This window comes from Mya arenaria, chromosome 3, assembly GCF_026914265.1.
Source record: "Mya arenaria isolate MELC-2E11 chromosome 3, ASM2691426v1".
Taxonomy (NCBI): domain Eukaryota; kingdom Metazoa; phylum Mollusca; class Bivalvia; order Myida; family Myidae; genus Mya; species Mya arenaria.
In genome coordinates, this window is record NC_069124.1 from 40,167,679 (window position 1) to 40,193,455 (window position 25,777).

The 25,777-nt window shown below is 36.0% G+C and overlaps 1 protein-coding gene and 2 long non-coding RNA genes across 3 annotated transcripts; 2 read left to right on the forward strand and 1 right to left on the reverse strand.

Moving 5' to 3' along the window:
* Positions 1-8,654: 8,654 nt before the first annotated feature.
* Positions 8,655-14,056, forward strand: LOC128226018 (glycine receptor subunit alphaZ1-like). Its single transcript, XM_052935917.1, has 9 exons — positions 8,655-8,743; positions 9,493-9,557; positions 9,723-9,799; positions 10,215-10,441; positions 11,614-11,696; positions 12,113-12,244; positions 12,897-13,129; positions 13,315-13,575; positions 13,736-14,056. Exons 1-9 carry the CDS (start codon positions 8,670-8,672, stop codon positions 13,904-13,906), a joined length of 1,323 nt encoding a protein of 440 aa, XP_052791877.1. The 5' UTR covers positions 8,655-8,669; the 3' UTR covers positions 13,907-14,056.
* Positions 14,057-17,298: 3,242 nt separating this feature from the next.
* LOC128229034 (uncharacterized) lies at positions 17,299-19,178 on the reverse strand. Its single transcript, XR_008260021.1, has 3 exons — positions 19,005-19,178; positions 17,744-17,809; positions 17,299-17,445 (listed from the first exon to the last, which is right to left on the reverse strand). It is a non-coding gene; the product is annotated as an uncharacterized LOC128229034 (long non-coding RNA).
* Positions 19,179-20,665: 1,487 nt separating this feature from the next.
* LOC128228485 (uncharacterized) lies at positions 20,666-24,917 on the forward strand. Its single transcript, XR_008259931.1, has 3 exons — positions 20,666-20,861; positions 22,388-22,467; positions 24,576-24,917. It is a non-coding gene; the product is annotated as an uncharacterized LOC128228485 (long non-coding RNA).
* Positions 24,918-25,777: the final 860 nt, after the last annotated feature.

Below are 25,777 nucleotides of genomic sequence, written 5' to 3' on the forward strand. Positions count from 1 at the left end.
TTTTTGTTTTTGTGTTTGTTTTTCGGTAACCAAAAACAGAAATTTCCTGACATAAATTATATTTATCAAAGGCAAATAAATCTCTACAGATGAATAGGAGAGGAAGGTGAATGCATATGATTATCATTTAATGCAAATATTTAATGTGAAAATTATACGGATGTAAACATTAAACACCAATTAAGTGAAAGAAATAAACTTTAATAAAGCAATTATGGTTCTCCGTCAAATCAGGACAAACTTAGAACCTGTGAAGTTATTGGTTTTCTGCTTGTATTGAATTTATTAAATGAAAGTCAAAGTGTGGTCATAAATTCAAAAAAAAATATTACAATGAAAGCCATATTTATATTAAAAATCACTCGGCCAGATCAAATATGTTTAATATTCTCATCTGGAATTTTAAACATTCATTTAAATTAAACTAAACATAAATAAAGGCGAGCAAAACCATTTTTCTTAGCCTGTGTATTCAACAGATCTTAACACATGTTCGAATTGATATAAACTTAATAAACGAAGCATAAAAGGTCATTCAAAAGTGTGTACTTTCTAACTTTCACTTTTAAACAGCTCCGCACACTTTAAACATGTTTATCAGTCATGTGGCTTGATATATAATTAAATGTGTATTTATTTGATTTTATTTGATTTGTAAGTTCAATAGTAAGTTTTAATACCAAGGATTCGATTCGAAATAAGATCCATGGCTATCATTTGGCGTACGTGCATGCGTACGTGTGTGCCTGTGTGTGTGTTGTTTTGTGCAGTTAGTTGTGTATGTCTGTTTCGCTTTGGTATTTTAGGTTAATGCAATAAACGATATCAAAGTAAATATAAGGCTTCTGGGCTATCAATATGTTCACTCCCAACCTTTGAAACATTAATAAGTACTCTATCAACTTAAACAAGACAATCAAAACCCTTTATCAAACTGTCCTTTAAAAATGCTCCTTAAAGTGTCCGAATAAGTATATATTTTTATTATTCATTTTGCAAATAACATTGATTGCTTCAAAAACACAAGGATTATGTTCTGTAAACCACTAAAGGTCCAGGAAGTGGGCACACCCAGAGCCCCCAGACCACTGAAATCGTCCAAGTTTTTTGTTTTTTTTATGAGAATTGGAAAATGAAGGGGAAAAAATATGCCCAAAATGCGACATTTCGAAAAAGAAAGTACCCCTAATCCCCTGCAACCAACATTCACACCTATTTAAATATTGGTTCCAAACGAATGGCTAATGTCAAAAGGTTTGGCCCCTAAGTTAAGCCTCCTCTAACGCCAATAACATACAAGTATCTGTTCCTTGCTGTTGATAATGCATCACGACCGCTTGTGTTCCTCATGCCTGGCACCCATTAGTATGTTTCTGTTCTTTACCTTTCCTTGACAGGTCAACCAATATTTGATGGCTACTACATAAAGCTATCGCCTAAGTACGATCATAAAATATTCTTTTTACAAACGGATAAATAATTAATGACCGATCAGAAATGGAAATTTTCCGACCGACACGTAAATGTATATCGACCTACCATTAAATTCTAAATTCACAGTTTCTTGACAGCAAGCATTACAGCTAAACTACAAACAAATGGAAAACGGGAACCTTCTAAAACCCAAACGTAATTTCTAAGGTGATATTTTTAGGTTAACGTCCTCTGAGACAACTCAGTGACAGTAATGAAATCTCATCAAACTTACGCTGTTTTTTAATACTTTTTGTCTTTGTGGGTGGAAGGGTGACTCTTTCTATGCTTATTTTGGGGAGCTTTTGTTTCTGCATTTTGTTTTTGAGTTGTTTCAGACAGACATGTTTTCCATCAGCGAGGCTATCATGGTCAGCGTTAGGGTCCATGTTTACACGGAGGTTCTCTACAAGCAGATTAAGAGGGCGGTGCGGACAGTGATTGCAGCCTGATATTCGCACCGATTTCAAATGACTGTTATTCCAACTAAAAAAAAGTACTGTGGAAGGTGTCAGAATAGGTTTCTGAAGACTTAATTCAGTAACATGACGTCTTTGACGTTCAGGTTCACAAACACAAAAAGTGTTTTGGTCATGTGTTGGATACATACTGCAAACTTAATTTACAGTCAAAATATAAAAACAACGATGTGACATCTGACCCATTTGTGGTGCGTTTTCATTGACTATTATTATATGATACATCATTTGTTTCAGTCAAAATAAAGTTATGATCATGATATTAAAGCTGATCACTCTTACATTTTGAAATGCAATATGTATCCTTTTAAGTTTATATAAACTAAAGTATAGGCAATTAAATCCACGATCCGTCATTAATCATATTCAAGTGTAACACAATCGTAATTCTTGTAATGAAGTGTTTAAATAAAAGTTTCAGTTTACGTGTGTAGATTTATATCTTGAACAAATTTTCAATTAGCATACATTATGCACGACCTTGAAACATGGTAACATAAGCGTAAGTGGCTTAAAATCGAAAAAAGCTTCGTTCACATTTATCATCCAAATCAATGGCGTAGTGGAGGTGAAAGTGAAGCACAGGACATATGCAACACATTCTGTCAATATCATGAAAGAACCGTGTTATAAACAGTTCCTGCGAATCTTTGAAAACACCAGGCCTACACAATGAGCATGATTTCTTGTTTGTCTATGAACACACCGTAATCCTCTTTGCAACATGAATTGTGTCATGTACAGGACTACCCCATGACCATATTTGTGCGTGTCTGTCTATGAACACACCGTTAACCTCCTTGCAACATGAATTGTGTCATGTACAGGACTACCCCATGACCATAAGTATGTGTGTTTGTCTATGAACACACCGTTAACCTCCTTGCAGCATTAACTGTGTCATGTACATGACTACCCCATGACCATAATTGTGTCTGTCTGTCTATGAACAAACCGTTAACCTCCTTGCAACATGAACTGTGTCATGTACAGGTCTACCCCATGACCATAATTGTGTGTGTCTGTCTATGAACACACCGTTTACCTCCTGGTAACATGAACTGTGTCATGTACAGGACTGCTCAAAGATCACAATTGTGTATGTCTTTGAACACACCGTTAACCTCCTTGTAACATGAACTGTGTCATGTACAGGACTACCCCATGACCGTAATTGTGTTTGTCTGTCTATGAACACACCGTTAACCTCCTGGTAACATGAACTGTGGCATGTACAGGACTACCCCTTGACCATAAGTATGTGTGTTTGTCTATGAACACACCGTTAACCTCCTTGCAACATGAACTGTGGCATGTACAGAACTACCCCATGACCATAATTGTGTATGTCTGTCTATGAACACACCGTTAACCTCTTTGCAGCATGAACTGTGTCATGTACAGGACTGCTCAGAGATCACAATTGTGTGTGTCTGTCTATGAACACACCGTTAACCTCCTTGCAACATTAACTGTGGCATGTACAGGACTACCCCATGGCCATAATTGTGTGTGTCAGTCTATGAACACACCGTTAACCTCCTTGCAACATGACCTGTGTCATGTACAGGACTGCTCAAAGATCACAATTGTGTGTGTCAGTCTATGAACACACCGTTAACCTCCTTGCAACATGAACTGTGTCATGTACAGGACTACCCCATGACCATAATTGTGTGTGTCAGTCTATGAACACACCGTTAACCTCCTATGGCATGTACAGGACTACTGCTGACCACAATTGTGTGTGTTTGTCTATGAACACACCATTAACCTCCTTGCAACATGAACTGGGTCATTTACATGACTACCCCATGACCATAAGTGTGTGTGTTTGTCTATGAACACACCGTTAACCTCCTGTGGCATGTACAGGACTACTGCTGACCATAATTGTGTGTGTTTGTCTATGAACACACCGTTAACCTCCTTGCAACATGAACTGGGTCATGTACAGGACTGTCCCATGACCATAGTTGTGTGTGTTTGTCTATGAACACACCGTTAACCTCCTGTGGCATGTACAGGACTACTGCTGACCATAATTGTGTGTGTTTGTCTATGAACACACCGTTAACCTCCTTACAACATGAACTGTGTCATGTACAGGACTACTGCTGACCATAATTGTGTGTGTTTGTCTATGAACACACCGTTAACATCCTTGCAACATGAACTGGGTCATGTACAGGACTGCCCCATGACCATAATTGTGTGTGTTTGTCTATGAACGCACCGTTAACCTCCTTGCAACATGAACTTTTTCATGTACAGGACAGGCTCATGACCATAATTGTGTGTGTCTGTCTATGAACACACCGTTAACTTCCTGTTGCATGTAAAGGACTACTGCTGACCATAATTATGTCTGTTTGTTTGTGTTCATGAATAAACTTTAACTTGCGTAGCTAATTAAATGTGTCGTGTCCATGACTACTCGATGAGCATATTTCTGCCAGAACGCTGGTTGAAAGAGAGGTTGAAGTATATAGGTAACCAAAACTTCAGAAGGATATAGCTAGACTATTCACTCTTTGATCAAGTATGCATTACTATTACACAATTTTACTCTGGCAAGTCTGACAGTCTTTACTTTCATGTTATGTTACAACGTATGATCGTATGATCGGGTGAATCGATTCGCTTTTTGTGCTTGCATTTTTGTGTGCGCCAGTGACAATTTTCAAATGTTCTGTTCCTTGTTTTTACGTAGATCGATTCTAATGAATGCACTAAAAGTAATTCCATATTGTGTTTTAGTCAGTCTTCGAATGATACTTGTTAAACTATATTGTCAGTAGTAAAACCAGTTATTTTACGAAGGTCGATTCAGCCGAATAAGTCTAAAGTAAATCCTAGTATATGTTAGAGTCCAACTTTTGACGAGCTACTGAAAATGGAGCGGGCTACCTCTAGATACGCCCGCTTTCTTAACTATAGATCTACGTTTGAACTGATAGTTTTACACCAGTGCAATTAATGGGACACATCATATTGCACGATTTGACCAAGACTTTTACTTTTATGACAGCATTTGCACCTTGGGTGATATACAATAACAGCATATGTCACCATTTGATCAGTTGCATCTGACACCATCCATCGTGTTGTATGTATACATGTCTTATCATCATTTTCTATTGTTGCAGCTGATTTACATAATATTTGGCTGTTAAATGAGTGGGGTGTTGTTGTTGTTTTGGTAAACCATGGAACATTTACTTTTAAGTTACAATCATTTTAACTGCTACTTTCACCGATGTTTTCTGAGTACAGCAAATTACCAGTTAATAAGTTGTTCGATTAAAAAAATAAGCATACAGATGTTAACATTAGTGCCGAATGATCGCATGTTTTATTAACTGACTCCATTTTATTCCCGAATTTCCTTTGTATAATAACTTAAGAAACACATAAAAGATAAATATAACTGGAAGATACCAAATGTACCAAAGTTTGTAGAATTAATGTTGTCCAAAAATGTTAAAGTTAAATATGCCTTGTATGTTCATTATAGATTTAGTTTTAACTATACGAATTGCTATTATGACTAAAACATATATAAAACGTAACTGCACGCTGATTACTCGTTGTCACATTTTTGATATAATGACGAATTGGTACGATTCTATTTATAATTCTAACTTGTTTTGTAATTCATGCAAGTTCATATTCTCTTTTTATGCACCTTTTCTCGGATGTTTACTTGAATAAACTAAACTTCACTAAACATGTTCATTAATGTTTTAATTAGCAAGCCTTTCGACATTAAATTATGGCCATTCATTTCGTAACTTATTTTCTACCAAGGGAAGTTACTTATTATAAACTCTACATATCTAAATATATTAACTTACAATGTATTAAACATATACAAACCCGCAAACACTTTGCAATTGACAGGGACATTTCGCTTTAAACGTCGTCGAGTACCGTTTATTTCATTTCACTTGCGGATGGCTCTCTAAAAAAATAATGACATCAAATATTGAAGGAATTAATAATATGTAACTGACGTAAACTATTACAGAATGAACGTTGTGATCTGATGCAGTAACATTATGTAATGTGTCGCTTGGGAGATTTTCCCATCTTGAATATATTGAATGATGCTGTAATATACTTAAACAACGCATCCACTCCAAGGATTGTGAAAAAAAAACTCACTAACGTGACATTGAAAACAACAACATGAACAAGGCATAATCGCTGTTTGATATGCGCACATTTCATTAACGTTGTTCCACACATTTAAAATCATTGGCATTCAAACAAATGTTTTGCTCGTTATGGAATTGATCAAATTGATGAACATTGGGCAATATTGAGCAAAACTGCAAGGTGCATAAATATCTCCATTAAAACCATTATTAACATCCGGCTGTATCGGTCATAGATAATAACATGAACAATATTTTTGCAGACAATTTAAGAATTATGGAGGATATTGTGCAGTCTATCGAATTAATGGGAATTCAAATGTGCTGTTAAATTAGTATTTTGCTTCTAGATTTAATAAGATAAGTATCGCCTTACAAATTTCAAGAAATGAGTGATTAGTGTAAAAAAAGTAATTGTGATTTGTCTCATCAGTTCATATTTTTTATGTTCCCTTTGGAATTCACTGGGACACGGAAAACGTGTCAAGCAAGATAAGATCAAAAACAATTTTCATGATTGAATTTGCTGCGTAAAAGAATGCTTTGTGAACGTTTAAGTTAGTTCGGTGAATCTGGATTTATTTTTTTCCAGTTTTTCAAGAACATTTGGTGATACATTCTCTAGAAGTACAGGTAAGGGCATTGACGGGCAACCTTTGACAAGAGTACCCGGTAACCGACTAATACAGCAATACATCTAATGTTTGGTGATGTGGGACTGTTTAACGTTTACTTTTTCGACTACTACTTGTTAAAGTGGATGAATAAGATGTTGCTATTATTCCATGCACCTTTGTGTTTGAGCTCACTTGAAAGAGACTGCAATTCGGCTTTTCATATGACAAACGATAACAAACTTCCAAACTTTTCGTTTTGTTTTTTTCAGAAGACATGGTTAGTATCATAAATTATGTCGTGTTTATTCAGGGGCGCTAATAAATATACCGGTTAATTGGTTACTGCGGGTAATGGACGTGCCTTGTTTGTTTTGTTTATGTTGGTGTTTGTAAATCGGGCGAAATGTTACGTACACGTGTTATATAAATATTCAAGTAAATATGAAGTCTATAGTCATCACTTATGGCCAGTTTCTTTACTCAACCATTGGTAGTTTCGCAATGACATACAATAAGTTGGAACTTGTCTTACAACTTCGTTTCATAAAAGGCCCCATTTTTGTATTATTTGTGTTATATTTGCATTCTTAAGAGATTTTGGAATTAAAAGAAAATGATCAAATGATAATCACGATAATTGATATTCATTTCGGAAAAAAATAATAATATAAATGCTTAATGAAATAAGCCACTTAAGAACAATCTAAGAATTGGGGCCTGTTGGTCGCCTAACTATCCAAATGAGGATCAAGCTCAGTGCATGGGGGGCCTGTTGGTCGCCTAACAATCCAAATGAGGATCAAGCTCAGTGCATGGGGGGCCTGTTGGTCGCCTAACAATCCAAATGAGGATCAAGCTCAGTGCATGGGGGGGCCTGTTGGTCGCCTAACTATCCAAATGAGGATCAAGCTCAGTGCATGGGGGGCCTGTTGGTCGCCTAACTATCCAAATGAGGATCAAGCTCAGTGCATGGGGGGCCTGTTGGTCGCCTAACTATCCAAATGAGGATCAAGCTCAGTGCATGGGGGGCCTGTTGGTCGCCTAACTATCCAAATGAGGATCAAGCTCAGTGCATGGGGGGCCTGTTGGTCGCCTAACAATCCAAATGAGGATCAAGCTCAGTGCATGGGGGGCCTTTTGGTCGCCTAACTATCCAAATGAGGATCAAGCTCAGTGCATGGGGGGCCTGTTGGTCGCCTAACTATCCAAATGAGGATCAAGCTCAGTGCATGGGGGGGCCTGTTGGTCGCCTAACTATCCAAATGAGGATCAAGCTCAGTGCATGGGGGGCCTGTTGGTCGCCTAACTATCCAAATGAGGATCAAGCTCAGTGCATGGGGGGCCTGTTGGTCGCCTAACTATCCAAATGAGGATCAAGCTCAGTGCACTATATTTGTTTTGATATTATTTGAGTAATATTCTAATGAGTTTGAATAATTTAAAGGCAATTTACTTTACGATGATAACGATAAACTATTTTTTAGGATCAGTTTTAAATAAGCAATTCGACTAAATGAAGTTCTTGCGAAAGGCTTATTCGATGATAAAACAATATGGTTCAAGACAAAGATCAACCAGTAGCTACCCTTTTCATATGTATAGTTGTTGTATGTTGATTTTGCTCGCAAATTTGAAAATAATCAAATATTTTAAATGCCAATCAAATTAATGTTCTTGTCTTAATGTACTTGTTATTTGTTGTTGTTTTGTTATGTTTAAAAAACATGTGAAACTGAGTAGCTATTATCAGATCGACCCAATTAAAATTATATGTAGAACTGACTTGTGAATTTTGTATGCGTATCTTTATGAAGGTCGCATGATTTATAGTTATTCTTTAACAGTTTGCAGGGAAGTCAGAAAAGTTGAAGCAGTTGGGAAATACTTTACCAAACAAAAGATTTTAAAACCGAGGACCGTGGCTTGAGTTATCTAGAATCATGATAACCGTATGGCTGCTCGTGCTCATGGTGTTCATGGAAAGGTCCAGCTTGGCAAGCGGCAACTCCACAATGTAAGTGATAATTTATCAACTTAAATGCATGTCAATGAAATCATTGTCTAACACTCTAAATGAGGTAAGGATGCAACGTCTATTTCTGAAAGTCTACCTTTATTTAGCCATGTAGCAAATGAAAGTGACCACTTTTGTTTAGGCTGTAACAGCATCGTGAGTTTCTTTTGGTAAACAAAATGAATCGGTAAATGAACATTTTATAAGATGGATTATACATTATTGTTCAGCAATTCGGTACAAAACAATATATACAAATATTATCAAAAGGGAAAAAGATGGGGTTGTGCACACGAACTGGTTAAAAAACCCAGTAAATTACATTTTACTGACCGTTCCAAGGCGGTACCTAACAATCCTTGATAAACATACCTAGTTTTTTTTATAATATGTATGCACTGTGCTGTTTGTGGAGTTTTGTGCTGTTCTTCCATGTTTCTTGTTTGTGATTTTTTGTTGTTGTTTTTTAAGTTCTATGTCTTTGGCGTTTACCCAGTGCCATTAAACCGGGTTTATGTTTAAACTTTTTGCTACTGAGCTTGTTTCTGTAGATTTGTTTACATAAGTATTCTACTAAAAAGGACACGTTTTGAATGTGCATTCAGTATATTTAAATGACTATTTGACCAAGGTATTTGTGACTGAGCAGACAATTCAATTGTAATTAACACAATCGTTATTGAAACATATCGTAGAGAATATTGAAAACGTGGCAAACTTGTATTGCATTTTTATCTTTTTCGTTTCAGGTCTACAATAATTGAAAACATTTTTCAAGGATACGACAAAAAACTTCCGCCAAGATATCACTACGGTAAACATCTCTTACGGAAATTTGCTTGAATCCATATCATTATAAAGTATTAAATAAACGTAACCATTTGCTTTACGCTTGGTAATTGAAGTGATCATTATTCACTGTATTTGTTGTTTCCAACTGTGTTATGTTATCCATTAAGGCGATCAATACTTTATTCAGCCACCTCGGAGCGTCAAGTCCTCGTCTCCCTCAACATTTACATCTACGCAATATTTTCAATTAATGAAGCAGCAATGGTATGTTTAATTACAGATATAATAACTCTTCAGAAACGCATCACAATGAAACGTTTGTTTGTTTTTTGGCAAAACACTCAAAGTCATTATACCTCAGTAAAACATCTAATGGACGGTTAAGGTATCAGAGGTACTGTCAAAAGCTACAAACATTAGCCTTGAATGAAAGGTCATTTTGCTCCTAATTACTTAGTCTTTTCCGCCAAATTGTGAACAATAATAAACTAATTGTGCTCTGCGTGAAAACTCCGAACCTTATTACCGACAACATTGGCATTGCCTAGTAACCACAATAACGCTATATTGATATCGTTTTCCATGTACATCCAGGGAATTTATATAAAAACATTTAGAGTTACAATTATTTATCTGCTTGTTCTAATAATTTAGCAAACGTATATATGTCTTTCCTGAGGAATATTCTGCAAGTATTCTTATTCGAGAACGATGGGTGGATGAACGCCTAACTTTTGACCCGGCAGATGGTATCGCCGTCTTGGAGCTAGAGCAAGCCCTTTTCGATGACGTTTGGGTCCCTGACCCCTATATTGTCAATGAAAAGAAGTCAGAGTTTCATAACGTTGCAACACCGAATAAGCTGATACACATTTATTCGAATGGAACTGTCCAATTCAGTGCCAGGTAAAACGTTAAATGGTAAAAGCCAAACTTGTCTCCGAGTAGTTGAAAAGTTTAAAAGTTGAATATAATGCTGTTGATTTTGCAGTTAAGTAGTTAGTTATAATGTAAGTTTTATAAAACAATTATCAATGCTTTAATGGGAACATACATTTGTATAAGTCTTTAAGTTGAACGAGTTTAAGTTCACTTGTAATAATGATTCTTTCGAAAAAAATTGTCTTTTTTTTCTTTATTCACGAAGATTTGAAGAAAAAACTACTAACATGTACATGTCAACTGCAACTGAGAGTTGGTCTTTCAAAATAATGTTTAAAAAATACAGAAAGATTATTAAACATCCAGGATTAATACTCATTCACTGCATGATTATTGCAAAATCAGGTTCGACTTTTGCCGAAATACAACTTTGTATTTACAAAGTTCGAGTGCATGTTTCTCTTATCCGAATTATGTTTATTATTAAATACCTCTTAGCATATGTTAAAGTTCATATTGCGAGGCAGCAGGCCGAGAAAGCTCGCACCATTTTCTATAGAACGCCAAAATAAATTCTAACGCATTTGGTGTTCGCACCTATTTGACTCACTCTGCACCAGTCAATTGAAACCACGCCCCCCCCCCCCCCCCCAGGTCCGGGGGTATATCGGGGATAGCAGGGGAAATGAGTCGTGTTTATACCTTCCGGGTGGCCCCGCAGTGCCGGGTGAATGCGGTGGTTTTGTATTCGCACCAAATATAGCAGGGAATGGGCCTTACCTAGGGTCCCTGGGGTGTGGGGGCATTTGGCGGGGGGTTCACCAGAAGTTCGTCCCCGCAGGGCGGGGATTTTGCCCGGGCTTGGCTGGACCGAAAGTCAAAGTCCCCGCTATTCGGACCTTGGGGTCCGTGGTATCAATTGACTGGTGCACTAGCCCTTTATGTAGTCACATGGTGTTTTGGCGTGAAAGTTAAATCGCCCTGACGTATTAGCTTATTCAAATCAGTAAATGGGGTAAATCTTCGATGGTCATTGGCCCACAAATATGTACGAACACCAACACTTTTAAAGATTTCGCAATTCGCAATTTTGTCATTGATATCCGAGTATTTGAGTGATCATTTATGTATCCGTCTTGAAACTAGAGGACAATTCTGAAATTGTGTTTGTATTCATGATGTTTCAATATTTTTAGGGTTACAGGGACTTTTTTCTGCCCGATGTATCTACAAAAGTATCCATTTGATAAACAGACGTGCAAACTTGAACTTGAAAGTTGTAAGTTCTTTTAATTAAATATTTAAATGCATCAATAATCAATGTGAAAATCACATAACCAAACGGTCAGTCCTGGAACTACAAAATATAAGACTAAACATCTTTTGTGATTCAGAGCAAAGCAGTAAACCCCGATTGCTATATATTGGGATAAGTGAAAATGTGATAAATAGGAAATTATGAAAAAAATAGACGACTGTTCCAAATCATGTAGATTTACAAATAGTTCTCTATGGAAAGATGTTTTGTATTCACCGTCAGATCTGCTTAACCTGATATAGAGCTACAGTAAATGGAGTGAATCTTCGATTGTCAACGACCCACAAAAATGTGCGAAGACAAAACGCTATGATATCAGTAAAGTTGTATTGTATATCATACAAAAAACTTTGAATATCTTTAGTTTTTGTTCGCAGTTGGGCACACACTGCAGACTATGAAGTTTGTTTGGAGCGAGGACATGGTATCACAAGCCGACAATATTCATCTTCTCCAGTACGAGTTGTCCCACGTACATTCCTACGGTTGTGAGAAATCGTATTACGGAAGTAAGTGTGGCAAAATCATTGTCTCAATATGCATGAACCTATGCATTCAAATCAGATAATAATACTTGTTCATCAACTGTGCGAGAGAGATCAAATATATATTACCATACATATATATAATGGCTGCATTATGGCTTCAACACTTCACATTACCATTTGTGACTTAAGCAGAATTTTGAAGCTAAATGAAGAACTCTCACCGACCAATGGAGTATACAACAAACGCGAGTTGCCGTAATTAAACTCATCGGTCAGGTGAACGAATTAGCGGTTCTAGCTGGTTAGGCTGGTCTTGTTACTTGAACAATTAATGTTCATACATTCAACCCTTAAATAAATACTTGCGATACATTTTAACAACCCCTTTATAACTAATAGATGTTTTTTAAATATAGCGGTGTTTCCCTATAGTTGCAGCACTCAACATTTTTTTCAAAAATAAGGCTAGGTCGAATCTGTTACAAATGTTTCTTTGCTTGTGTCAAGATACGCACGTGCGTATGTCCTTATCGCTATTTACATGTAATCCTGAGTAATATAGTGACTCACAGCAGAAAATGAATTTGCCTTTTTCGTAAATAACCGAATAATATAAATTTTAAAAACTGTTAAAGCCACTCACTTCAATCTGATCTTTATATTTGCCCCTCAGCAGAAAAGTACCCCTGTGTTGGGGTACGACTTTTCTTGGTACGGAAATACATGTATCACGTGGTGCAAGTGTACCTTCCCAGCCTTCTTATTGTGCTTATGTCATGGGTGAACTTTTGGCTCGACTGTACGGCAGTTCCCGCCAGAATTTCCATCGGGGTCCTCACAGTGCTCACCATGACGACCATGACTTCCGGCGCACATGCTGATCTACCCCAAGTATCTTATCTTAAGGTAAGGGAAAACTTACTTTCGACTTAATATGAGGCCAAGCAAAATGCGTTTGTGTCGGTTTTAAATTATATTTCTTTCCCAATAACAGTGTTTATTTACCAACGGTAGTATAAAAAGGAAAAGTATTTGTATTGTGTGAAAGGAGTACTGTATATAACTCGATATTCCTAGTTTTGTTTCAACAGGCAATAGATACCTACCTGGCTGTGTGCCTTGCATTTATATTCGGTGGACTGCTCGAGTTTGCCTGCGTAAATGTCCTTATCCGAAATGAAAGAAAGGGGAGGGCCTCTGGATATACCGGCACAAAACATACTTCAAAAGAACCATCCGGTGAAAACAGGCTGGATGGACTTAAGTGTTGCAACGGATGTGTTCAAAGGGAAAAGGAACCCGAAAGAAAGGTATCTTTGTCTGATGAAACACGCACAGGAGATGGTTTGCTGGTATGATGATTAATTACATGTTTCTTTTAACAGATGAAATAAAATGTCCTTGGATTATCCTTAGGGTGTTCACTTGTTGTTTTCCTGGCGTGTCCTTGGATTATTTGTGCATAGATATTTATGTTCCAAGGGTAATGAAAAATTCATAATTTTGTTTCAGAAAACGAAACCATCTCAGCTGGGGTGGACATGTTTTTGGAACCTAAGTAACCATGGCAAGGCGCGCTTTGTGGACAAGATTTCCCGAGTTCTGTTTCCTAGCCTTTTCATTGCCTTTAATATCGGCTACTGGTGGTATTACCTTTCCTGGGAACCAGATGAAGAAAATTAAAACAAAGATCAATTAATCTGAAACCTAAGTAAACAGAACATCTTCTTGCAGAATGTAGAAACTCGTCACCGCTCGCTTTAAGTCTTGTGTGACGACTGTAGTAGTCTCCCCCGTACTTCGTTCAGTTAATGTAGTTATTTATTAGTTGGTTCTTCGGAATCCTATCTAAGCTATCCATCATTAGAATGAAAAGGTGTGTTAGTGCATTAAGATATTACATACGATTATGTCTATGTCTAATTTATATTTATTAACCACATATTTTGTAATGCTACTATCATGACATGATATATTAAAGGCGGATAAAAAATATATGATTATATAGCACAATTATTTATTTGTTTCTTAAATAATATAATGCCATTCGGTGTAATACAAAATATTCGAACTTAACATTGTGTAACTTTACCAGTAGAAATATTTGTATAAACGGTGTGAGGTCTACCTTAAGGAAATCTGTCACGGTTAATGAATTCATCAAAACTTAATTTCGAGTGCAATATGACGAAAAATGAATTTAAATCGAACAGAGTCTTCGAAAATAAGTTGTGCCTCCGAAGTACCCCTGGCACCGAGTGAATGACTGGTATAACTGTATATGGACCGAGGCGTTACCCCTGGCACCGAGTGAATGACTAGTATAATTGTCATTGGCATGCTTGTGACATCGTGTTTCAAATGTGCAGTATAATGCAATGTAGAGTTTGCAATATATGCAGTACATTATTCATCTTTAAATTCATCAAAAGTCGTTTCATGTTCCTTAATATGGCTGGTTAATAAGGTCACCAATATCCGTTGAAAATGCTTTGAAAGTCAGGCGTGTTTATTCTACTGCCTGACACTCATCTGGCGTTGTAAGTCACACGTTTGATCAACCTGTATGATTTGTATGTATAGTGTCATGAGAGTTGTAAGAAACAAAGGTGTTCTTCATGGTGGAGTATTATACGCCCCGATTAGCTAAAGTGAGGTTAGCAACTACAAACAATTTAACTACAATGCTTATTTATTTTGTTCATATCAAAAATAGTTTTTAACGTTTGCTCAATCGCTAAAGTAAAATATAGGACAGAGGGAATTTTGTCAAAATGGCAATTCAAAGATTGAGGCGGAAATCACCCGATGTAGTCGGTATACAAAATGGGGATAGGGTGCACTCTAAGCATTCTTGCTGCTTATCGAATTCCTGATATGCTGTGTTTGCTGATGAACGTTAAAGGTGTTGAAGCATTATTTGACCATTGCTCTACCAAAATACAGCAAGTGCATTCCGAATCAAGTGAAACATCTATAGCCTTTCAATTGACTTTACACGTCAATGAAAGCCGACTGCCAACGTTAGCGATTGATCGAACTCTTGAACGAATCAACGTAGAACTTACTAATAAGACGCGGACACATACAGCGGCAAAGGATAAATATGTGTCTAGTTTGCACTGGTGCTGTAAACTAACAGTTCGAAATCGCATTTTGGGCGTTGATCGTGCTATTTTAGCTGATTGTTGAGTTCGCTTCGCAGATTCCATAGACTATGAGGGGAAAAGGGTTTTGCTCCCCACATGGGGATTTTGTAGACCATAATTTGATCAAATGTATCACCTTACAAACATTTTAAGACATGTATACGCCTTGGCCGTTGGGGCGTATGGAAACTATAGCATTATAAAGTTCGTTACCAAATTGTTTTAAACTTTCGAATATAGCTTTCACTTGTAAAATACTATCGTTTCATAAAATACAAAGTTTAGAAAACTGTTTTAATTCAATAATTGTACAAACCAATAGGTGGTGTTCAGCTAAAACAAAGATGTTTAATGGCTCACTATACTGTAATTTACGTTACTTCAAAACTTAGTTGATGACGAAAAACAAGCATAATCTACATCGATTTAATGATATTTTTTTAATTGCACATTAAACTTCAGACAAAATTGATAAATAAGACATAATGTCAAGTTGAACTTTCACATTTATATTACGTTACATCATCAGAAAAGTATGTTAGCTGTTTAAACATATTAAAAAACAAATAATGCCTAAAATGAGCATTTATCGTCATTTTACAATCCTATCTATACAATGATCCTTGTTTATGGCAGAAAAGCAAATTACAAATATTATTCAGAGAAACTATCACATCTTCCGATGAATGTGCATGTAGAATACGTTACATTGTAAACAAATACGTTACCAACAATTTCTAAAGTAAACAGCACTAGATTTATATATTGATAAAAAATTTATCTTAACAAAAAAGAAATAACTTTTATTAGGTGGTCAAAATTGCATTCGAACAAAGTGAACATTATATTAAATGAAAGCGTTGACAGCGACAAGCTTGATTTTATTCTTTAAAGGCAATAACAATTAAATTCGAAAATTGTTTTGAATGGCCTCAAACTGAAATCGATGAGAGCCCGTTATTACTGAGAGCCCGTCATTACTGAGAGCCCGTCATTACTGAGAGTCATTACTGAGAGCCCGTCATTACTGAGAGCCCGTCAATACTGAGAGTCATTACTGAGAGCCCGTCATTACTGAGAGCCCGTCATTACTGAGAGCCCGTCATTACTTAATAATTCATATTAATGACTTTTAATACACTTAGCTAGTTTCATAACAGAAACTAATAAACCTATATGTACTTATTATTTATGAATATTGCTTTCATCTCGCGAGTTTATTGCTAGTGTAAATTTATTCATAAAATGAAACCCGAAATTGGAGGTGTCTTTTAGTCAACATATTTCTATTTCGTGCGTAGTTATCTAAAATTATCTGTTCCCTTCGGTTCCTCGCCAAGATTAAATCGGCTGGCTTTCAAATTCACATTAACGTTGCAATCTTATGAACGTATTTTTAATAAAGTGGTCTTTCAAGTCACTGTATTTTAAGCCTCATAACACCATACGTTTCATTTTGTAACCCCGACGCTTCATTCATGTCATGTCAAAGTAGATTTTACGAGTACTTAAGTCTGTTGGCCTGCAACACGTAAAATAAAATATTGAAATTTCAATGACGTCATTGCCCGAGAAACAGTGCGGTTGCGGCAGTTTTTCATGCAAAATTTGGACTGTATTAGTACAGCTTTTATACCATACTTTTTATGCACATTATTTGTATGAGCATGTACATGCTATTGAATATATATGTTCTCGATCCATGAAATCAATACATTTTTAAAATAAATACAATTTTTCAGTTTACAACCTTGATTTTTAATAGAATTTTATTCTAAAAATTAACCTGAAAGCGCCATTATTTCATTGATAATCTCAAAATTTTCCTCAACCTAGGAAGGGAGTCATACCGGTTCTCACACCCTGTGCCTCTGCTTCCGGGACACCGTACTATTAGATTTTCCATAGTTAGAAATTACACTAACATTTAGTATACTTCATTTATTTTTCTTAACAAATAAATACATAATTAAGCAAATATTAAAACTATCACACGAACAGAACATGCAAAAGAACACGCATGGTTGCGCCCTTCTGAGAGGTGTAATGTGGACGTCGTGCCTTCATTGTACGCTGAAAAAAAACGAAAAGGATAAATGATCAGTTGAACTCCAACACGTTTGTCTAGCCATTCTTTATTAATCAATATACTCTAAGAGACTAAGATCCATATCAATACATGCTAAATATCATTTTACTTCAATCATATCATAATATATGATTTGGCATTAGGCTTACCTAAGAAAGATATCACAATTTAGTCAGATTGAGCTAGAATTTTGTTTTGTTTTGAATCTATGAAACGATGGATGAAAGTATCCAATAGTTTAAAATCCATGTTTCCTAATACGTTTAAACTGACTGCACCTACCACATGCATGTATGGCAAGTTCTAGTCTTCTCTCAGGCCTGTTTCCAAGCGCATCTCTTCATATTTCTAAAGAAATAAAACATATTTCAATGGACAGTATACTTGGTATTTTTCAGTCTTGGGAAGTAGTTTCAGAACGGCAACAATTTCATAATAGTAAAACTGCACCTAGCCTTCAGAAAATGTATCATCGAACCTGACTAATGCCCGACAGCTTACAATTACAATTTTAATATACATTCTATACATATCGCCAGAAATTGCTATCGATTCAGTAAGGCAATTCTGACTGGACCAGAATAATCAATATCGGGTTATCTATAAAAACGATGGACCACAGTGGTTTATCCCTTGTGCATTAGGCTTAATAGTACTGTAGATTTAATATCAATGATAAGACCATTACTGGTTGAGAAGCAGTTTCCGACAAATCGCCTTTTCGCGTACTTTCTTTAGATCTTCATAAAAAGGGTAACCTTTCCCAGTTTAGTTTTAACTGTTCATAAAATAATTTACTATTTATTGATGACTATGTGATGTAACTCCATACCAAAAACAAACATTGATTTCATACATACATTATGGTTTATACTAAAGAGTTTTTTTTTAGACTGGTAAAAAACAACTTACAAGAAATAAACCTCAATATTATTTATTTAAATAAAAAGTTTACTATTTTATGATAAATGTGCATGTAACGTTAAATACTGTCTGGCATGCAACCTTTGCACATGCATTACAAAAAGAAGCTTGAAATATCATCACTTCCGTTGTGGAATCAAAGTAGGAACTATCATAAAAACTTTCATCTTTGTGAAAGAGTAAAATGAATAAGATTTGGTTAATTATTTTAGGAAATAGTTGACGTAAATATGGGCAAAATGGTTTGGGGGATTTCTGGACAGTGTCCAAGCTATGTGACGATTACCTTTTGTTAATACCACAGGCGGCAGTTGGGTTGACATGATCCACTATATTGCCACACCCTACTTCTTAAAAAAAATCAGTCAAAAAAAATTCAAGACCAAAATTATTTGGATTCTGCCGTACCTAGAAAGCCAATTGTCTGTATGTAGTCAGTATTAGTGGCACATGAAATGCACAAACTGGCACAAAATGTCAAGTTCAGTTTTAACAGAACTGTACTAAGCAGATCTATTTTTACAGTTATTATTACCTTTTGCTTCAAAAGCTACAAGGTTATCCGAATGATAACATCCGAACTCATTCAACTTAAAATAAAATGCGTAAAAATAATCACCTTTGCATTAAATAGGTAATGCCTGTCCAGATAAAGGTTTGCTAATGATCCTAAAATAATTCCAATAACAACTGAAGATGCTACAAGTCCGCCAATAGGGAGTTTTCCGTGTTTTGGCACTGGTAGTTTGTCGACCCAACCCATTGCTAGTAGTCACCCTTTCTATTTTATTCGATTAAGTGATCTATGGAAAAATTGAAGTGCTAAACATCATTTTAATCTCGCTCTTTTATGGCTTCTACATAAACTATTATTCCTTTGTTATGTATCACTTTTCTTAATCACAAAGCATTTTATGTTACTGTTTTTATATTTTAATAGATTTTAAACCGGTTTTTCATAAATTCACTTTGAACAAGCATGCAACAAAGGGTTGGTGCTAAACTCCGCTATCCGGTACCCGGTACCAGTATCTCCCTGCATCCGCAATCATTTCCCGATACTGCAGGGCTTCTCGATACCGGACTATGTGATACCAGGATATAATCAGAGGATTAATCCCGGTTTCGTATGGCATGGTATTTATTACGCATTGAAGGCATCGTTTTAGAATTACGGTAGCTGTTGTGGAGTTACTATTATGTCTCGTGTTGCTTTTCATTTGTGACTTTGTTGGTCTGGTTGTTTTAATGATGTCTGAAAAATAAGCAGGTTTGAAAATGCATAGATCAATAAGTACTATTCTACTTGGTGCTAGAAATGATATTCATCGTGTACTCAATATTAACTATACTTCTAATATCGCTTTCTCGTAGGCTTTCTGTTTTATCTGTTTTGGTCGCTGTCATTGCTGGTGAAATAAAGCAAAACCTTACAACAAAAATATCCCAGGTACTCAAACCAGTTAAACAGATGTTGTATTATAATTTCTTCATATCGAGGCATGACACTCATTGATGTACAAGTCCGGAGAAGTGGCTCCATATACAAACTACCGTAAGCAATATTAATCACGAATGTTACAAAATACATCAAGCATAAACATCTCAAGTGAGTTATATTTTATTTGATGTTAAGATTAAAATCATTATGATTAAATACATAGATTTTTTATTATTTAATGATATAACTATACTACACGTTTTTTTCAAGGAATGACATGTCATCCTTAACCCTGTGTATTACGCTTAACAAACATACACCAACCGGATTGCTTATACAAAACAACGCATGGCCAGATCACAATATTACAGCATGCAAGTCAGATTACACATTCCATACACACTACTTTAAAACGTTAAATATTAAAGCCTTAATTGTTTATGATTTTATTTGTAATATTGTATATAATTTATAAATAAAACGCATAAATATCATCTCCGCGATTTAGAACCAATGAAAATGTACAGGCGAACTATTATTATTTTTCTTTAAAAGTCTGGTGTGGTGGCATCCGTATTGAAACTCCATCAAATCAGTAAAATAATGAATCAAAATGTACAAATATTATTGTGAATTTATTATCATTAGACAAATTATTAAGGAACAATAATACTCATCAGTGCGTTTTGTGTGTATGCCATCCAAGAAACAGTTTCATGACGTGTACTTGTCAACTAACCCGGTATCGACATTATCCGGTATCATGCACTGTGTGTGGTACCGGCTTTTTCCAGTATTTATACCAGATACCGGGTATTAGCACCACCGGCAAAAAAGGGAAGCTACTCAAATTAACCTTCAAAATGTTCCGACTTCGGACAGTTTTACGTCAAAAACAGAAATACACCGGCTACGAGTTTGATCAAAGGGATGTCAAGGCTGGATGGACACCATTTCTCGTCACAGCCGGAATGTTTGCTGTGACAGGAGCATTTTCTTATTATATGACGATTTACGTACCAAGAAGTCATATTGGTTCGTTATATTTCGGATATGTGATTCGGATATGAACAAATAAACAAATTTTATTTATTATTATGAGTATCGATTTGAGAATTGTAAAGCTTATTCAAAATTTAAATATTCACTATTTTTTCAAAGAAATAAAAAGCCCCATTTGTGTACAATTTTCGCAATATTCATAGGATGTCAATATATACTGAGATGGTTTAATTATGGACTTACAATTACATAATTCATCAAAGATGTAGATGATTTATGTAAAATTTAGTATGTTTACTGATATTGTGCAAAAAATATGTTCTTATGACTATGCTTTTGTCTGACATACCAAAAAATAATCTTAAATAATATTTTAAAACATGTTTTGTTTAATCTTTCACAATTGCATGCCATGATGTTAAGTATGTTTTCAATTGAACACTTTAATTTTATGCACCAGTCAATTGTAACCACGGCCCTCTCAGGTCCGGGAAATAGCAGAGACTCTGATTTTCGGTGCAGCCAAGCTCTGGTAAAATCTGCATCCTGCGGGGATGAACTGATCGCAAAATCCCTGCCAAATGCCCCCGCACCCCTGGGACTCTATTGGCCTAAGTAAGGCCCATGTCCCTGTTATATTTGGCTCGAAGACAAAACCACCATATTCACCTAGCACTGCAGGGCCACCCGGAAGGTATAATCACTACCAATTTCCCTGGCTATCCCTGGTAAACCCCCAGACCTTGTGGGGGGGGGTTACATTTGACTGGTGCATTAAACCAAATGTGATGAACATTAAAACCACAAATTCAATTCTGCTTAAAGTCTGTTATTGATGGTTAAGACTGCAGCTCTAAGAATTAAGCTTGAACCATGACAAACAAGAATCTTGCATTGTATTTAGATGGTTGGATTGGGGGTACCTTTATTTTAGAAAGCACAGGTAGATTCATCCATTGGTGTTGGACCCAAGAACAGTGTAAGGTCTTGTTATGTTGTTAGCCATACAGGCACAAATAGGATGTAACAATGGCTAGAGTTACTCTAATTCTGACATGCAATGGTGTATAGCAATATCACACACTATCGCCGTTTTCTTCCTTGGAAGACAGAACTTGTTTTAGTGCTGGGTTGAGGTTGTACCTGTGAACCCTGGATTTACAGACAAGTGCCTAACCACTAAACCAATGATCTGCCAGAAATTTTATTTAGACTGACTGCCTGATAATGACTGATTATAATGCTATTTAAATTCACTTTTCATATAATTATTCAGTAAGATCTATCCTTTGCTGCAAATGAATTTGATAATAGTATGGTATTTGTATCAAGATGTGTGCATTGTGTTTTCGTTCAAGTTTTTTTATAACCAAGATGAGCTGTAGGCTCTTCTTCTACTGCTTTTATTTTATGGCCCATGATTGACATGGCATCATTGAATCATATCAGGAAAGGTCTTTTTTTTAGATAAGGGGGATTTTGTCTAGGTACCAGGATTCCTGATGACATATCTTGCTAGACTGGATAAAATAACAAAATCAGTTGTTGTTTTTTTTTAGAATCTGAAAAGAAAAGTGAAGCAGAAGAGAATGCAGCCGTAGGTCCAGCACAGAAAGATAAATGGTAGAACGGACCCTATGTAAGTATCATTTTTAAAGTTACTCTGACAGCCTTCCTCGCTATTATGCCCCCTTTTAAAATAATGGGAATATTTTGCAATGCACATGTTTGTCTGCCCCCCAGTGGGTAGAAAAAACCTTGTCCGATTGTTTACTAAAGAACTTTAGGCCCTCAAACTTGGTAGGGAGGTTAGTCATGACATGCAGATGACCTCCATCGACTTTGGGGTCAGTATGTCAAAGGTCACAGTCGTGGTGAATAACACAAAAGGATTGTCTTATTGGAAACTGGAGTATGCTCACACTTTGTAGGGAGGTTGGTCATGACTAGTAGATGACTCCTTTTTAATATAGTAGGTCAAATGTTACGGTTGCGGTGACCTTGGACACAAACACCTTGTCCTACTGATGAGTGATGACCAAAGTATGTTTTGGCCTGCAATCCTCACACTTGGTAGGAAGGTTGGCCATGACCTGCAGAGTTATCCGTATTGGTTTTGAGGTCAGTGGGTCAAAGGTGAAATTGAACTTAAAGAGCTTGTCCGATTGATAATTAGAAAATGCTTGGGCCTTATGTTCTCAAACTTGGTTGGTCATATAACATACAGATCATCCCTTATTATTTTGAAGTCAGTAAATCAAAGTCACAGTGATATTGAATACAAAACCTTATCCGATCAATATAAAAAGAACACTTGGACCTATAGGCTACAGTCCTCAAGCTTGGTTGAGAGGTTGGTTATGATATGTAGATCCCTATTTTAGACCACTTTTGATTTTTAGATTCACAGATTAAAGGTCAAGGCTAGATTGACCACAGTCATAGTTATCTTTTAAAACAGGTATTAAAAATGCAATGATTCATCAAATGTTTTGCTTGAAAGTTGTCAAAAAGTTACCATTGTCGGATTATTTTACACCTCAACTTATACCTTACAATTCATATATTATTTATGTTGTTCCACCCATTTAACTAATTTACTGTTGTCAGGAGGATGCAAACATGTTTCTTTTGGAAAGTATAAATCATCAAATTCTTTAGCAATATGTGGAACTGGTCAGTAACCTACTACTAGTATCATCAAACTTGGAATGAATGTTGGCCATAACCTTAAATGACCCAACAGACACTTACTGCGAAGTGACTTATTGGCTGCTATTAGGGGCATACAATGTACGCGTTTTACGAACATCTTTAAATTATCTCTTGTTACTGTTAATTTTTACCACAGACTAGTGAAATTTTACATACACACGCACCAGTTATTGTTGATAATTGTTGAAACTGTTCAAATGTTTTGATATACGTATCGTTTTGGTTTAATGAAATTGAAGATTTCATTAGACGAACATATAGGATACGTGAAAGGGGTGAAATTGTCCAATAGAGAAACTATGGAATTCCTCTCCAGTTTATCCCAATCATTAAAAACAATTTCCGATTTGTTGCCCGATTTGAAAACAAAACGCACTCTTTTTCATATAGCTACGGTATACTTAATAATATTCTCCTGCATGTGCTTCAGGATATTTAAGTCTACAGACAATATTAAATCTTAAAAAAATATTGTTATAGATCTAAAATCGTATCGTTCAGATTTTATTTTCATTTCCCCATTCTTGAGATATCGAAACTTTTTTCGACATGTTTCCGGATTTTGAAGCACTACTTTGAAGGAGAAAAAAACAATCAGACAGTAAAAATAATTTTTCAGTCGTTTCCTGAATTGTAAACGTAGCTGTTTTAAATTGCTACTGTTAATGTGTTAATATTAAACATTTTCAGAAAAAAATAGAACATGTGTGTCCCCTTATAGCGCAAGTGTGGTGAAATTAAAAACAAATCTGAACCGTAGGATCTTAGATCAATCTCTCTGGTATACAACTATTTTTGTTATTGACTTCTGACTGATATTCTATTGCAGAGAACAATGTCACTAAGGTGCATGGAAATGGGCGTTTTGTTGCCAGATGTGGAAAAAATTGTCAAATGTTTCTAGATCGAGAAAGGGGAAACACTTATTTCCCGATTGAGCAATTTCCACCGCTGATTAAGATGTACTCCATTTTTGTGGATGGTCGTATCTACTTTTTTTATCACTGTTCAAGTTTTTGTCGTATTTTACAGATCTTGTTGCTGAAGCAAACGAGTCCAGTCAACAGACAGTATTGGGAACAATGGAAAGAGGGAATAACTGCACATACAACAAACTTCTTCGTATTCCTTATTTCATAATTAAATTGGATTGTTGACTTGTTGCCTAGGACTTAAATGATATTTTATCAGTTGTGTTATAATCATAAACTTTTCTTCCATGTCTTTGTAGTTCATAGAATGGATTGCCAATGGAATTAGCGAGCTAGTTTAAGGGAATGTTGCCCTTTATGTTTTTTATTTTCTATGAATGATATAAAAACATTTTTTGGTAATGTTTATTGTTATTTGTATTAAAATTGTTTTTCAACTGTGTTTGGTGTACATTTTATTCAAAAAATCAGCATGGGACAAGGCTCCCAGTGTTGATGACGGAAGTGTAACGCAGTCGTTTTATTAACTAAGAAACAAGCGGAGGAAATATAGAGTATAAGGTCGACGGAGCTATCAGATTTAAGTCAGTGGAGTCTGGAGAGGTATGAGTAATTTCTAAGAGTAAGTGGTGGATTCGTGGTCTAGTGGTGACACACTTGACTGTCACACCATGGATCACAGGTTCCATTCCCCGCCACACCACTTAAAAATACTACTTCCGGGATGGACGTTAAACAGTGATGCACATTAAAGAACCAGGGTAGACCTAGCCAGGGTTCCATTCTGTCTCACAGTCTGTGAACTATACTCCAAAAATGTAATATGACTAACAATCTTATCGGAGCACTCGCCGAATGGGCACTGCCCAAGTATGAGTATAAATGAAATGAACCACCACACACATTAGGAGTGAAACGACTAGCCAATTGCAATTGAAGTCACGGAAGTGTTTAATACGCTGGATTGTGTGACTTAACTTGAGAGGCAGCAGGGTTGTTGATTATAACAATAAATGTCATACACAAGCATTTTAATTGCTAGTTTGTTTTTCTGACAAAGATAGGTCGAGGTATTCATAATTGCCTTTGTGTCGTCGTCATTAGTGGCTTTCTTGTAATCGTCGTTAGCGGCTTCCGTGTCACCGTCGTTAGTGGCCTCCTTGTCATCGTTAGTGGCTTTCTTGTCATCGTTAGTGGCTTCCTTGGTGTCGTCGTTAGTGGCTTCCTTGTCATCGTTAGTGGCTTTCTTGGTGTCATTGTTAGTGGCTTCCTTGGTGTCGTCGTTAGTGGCTTCCTTGTCAT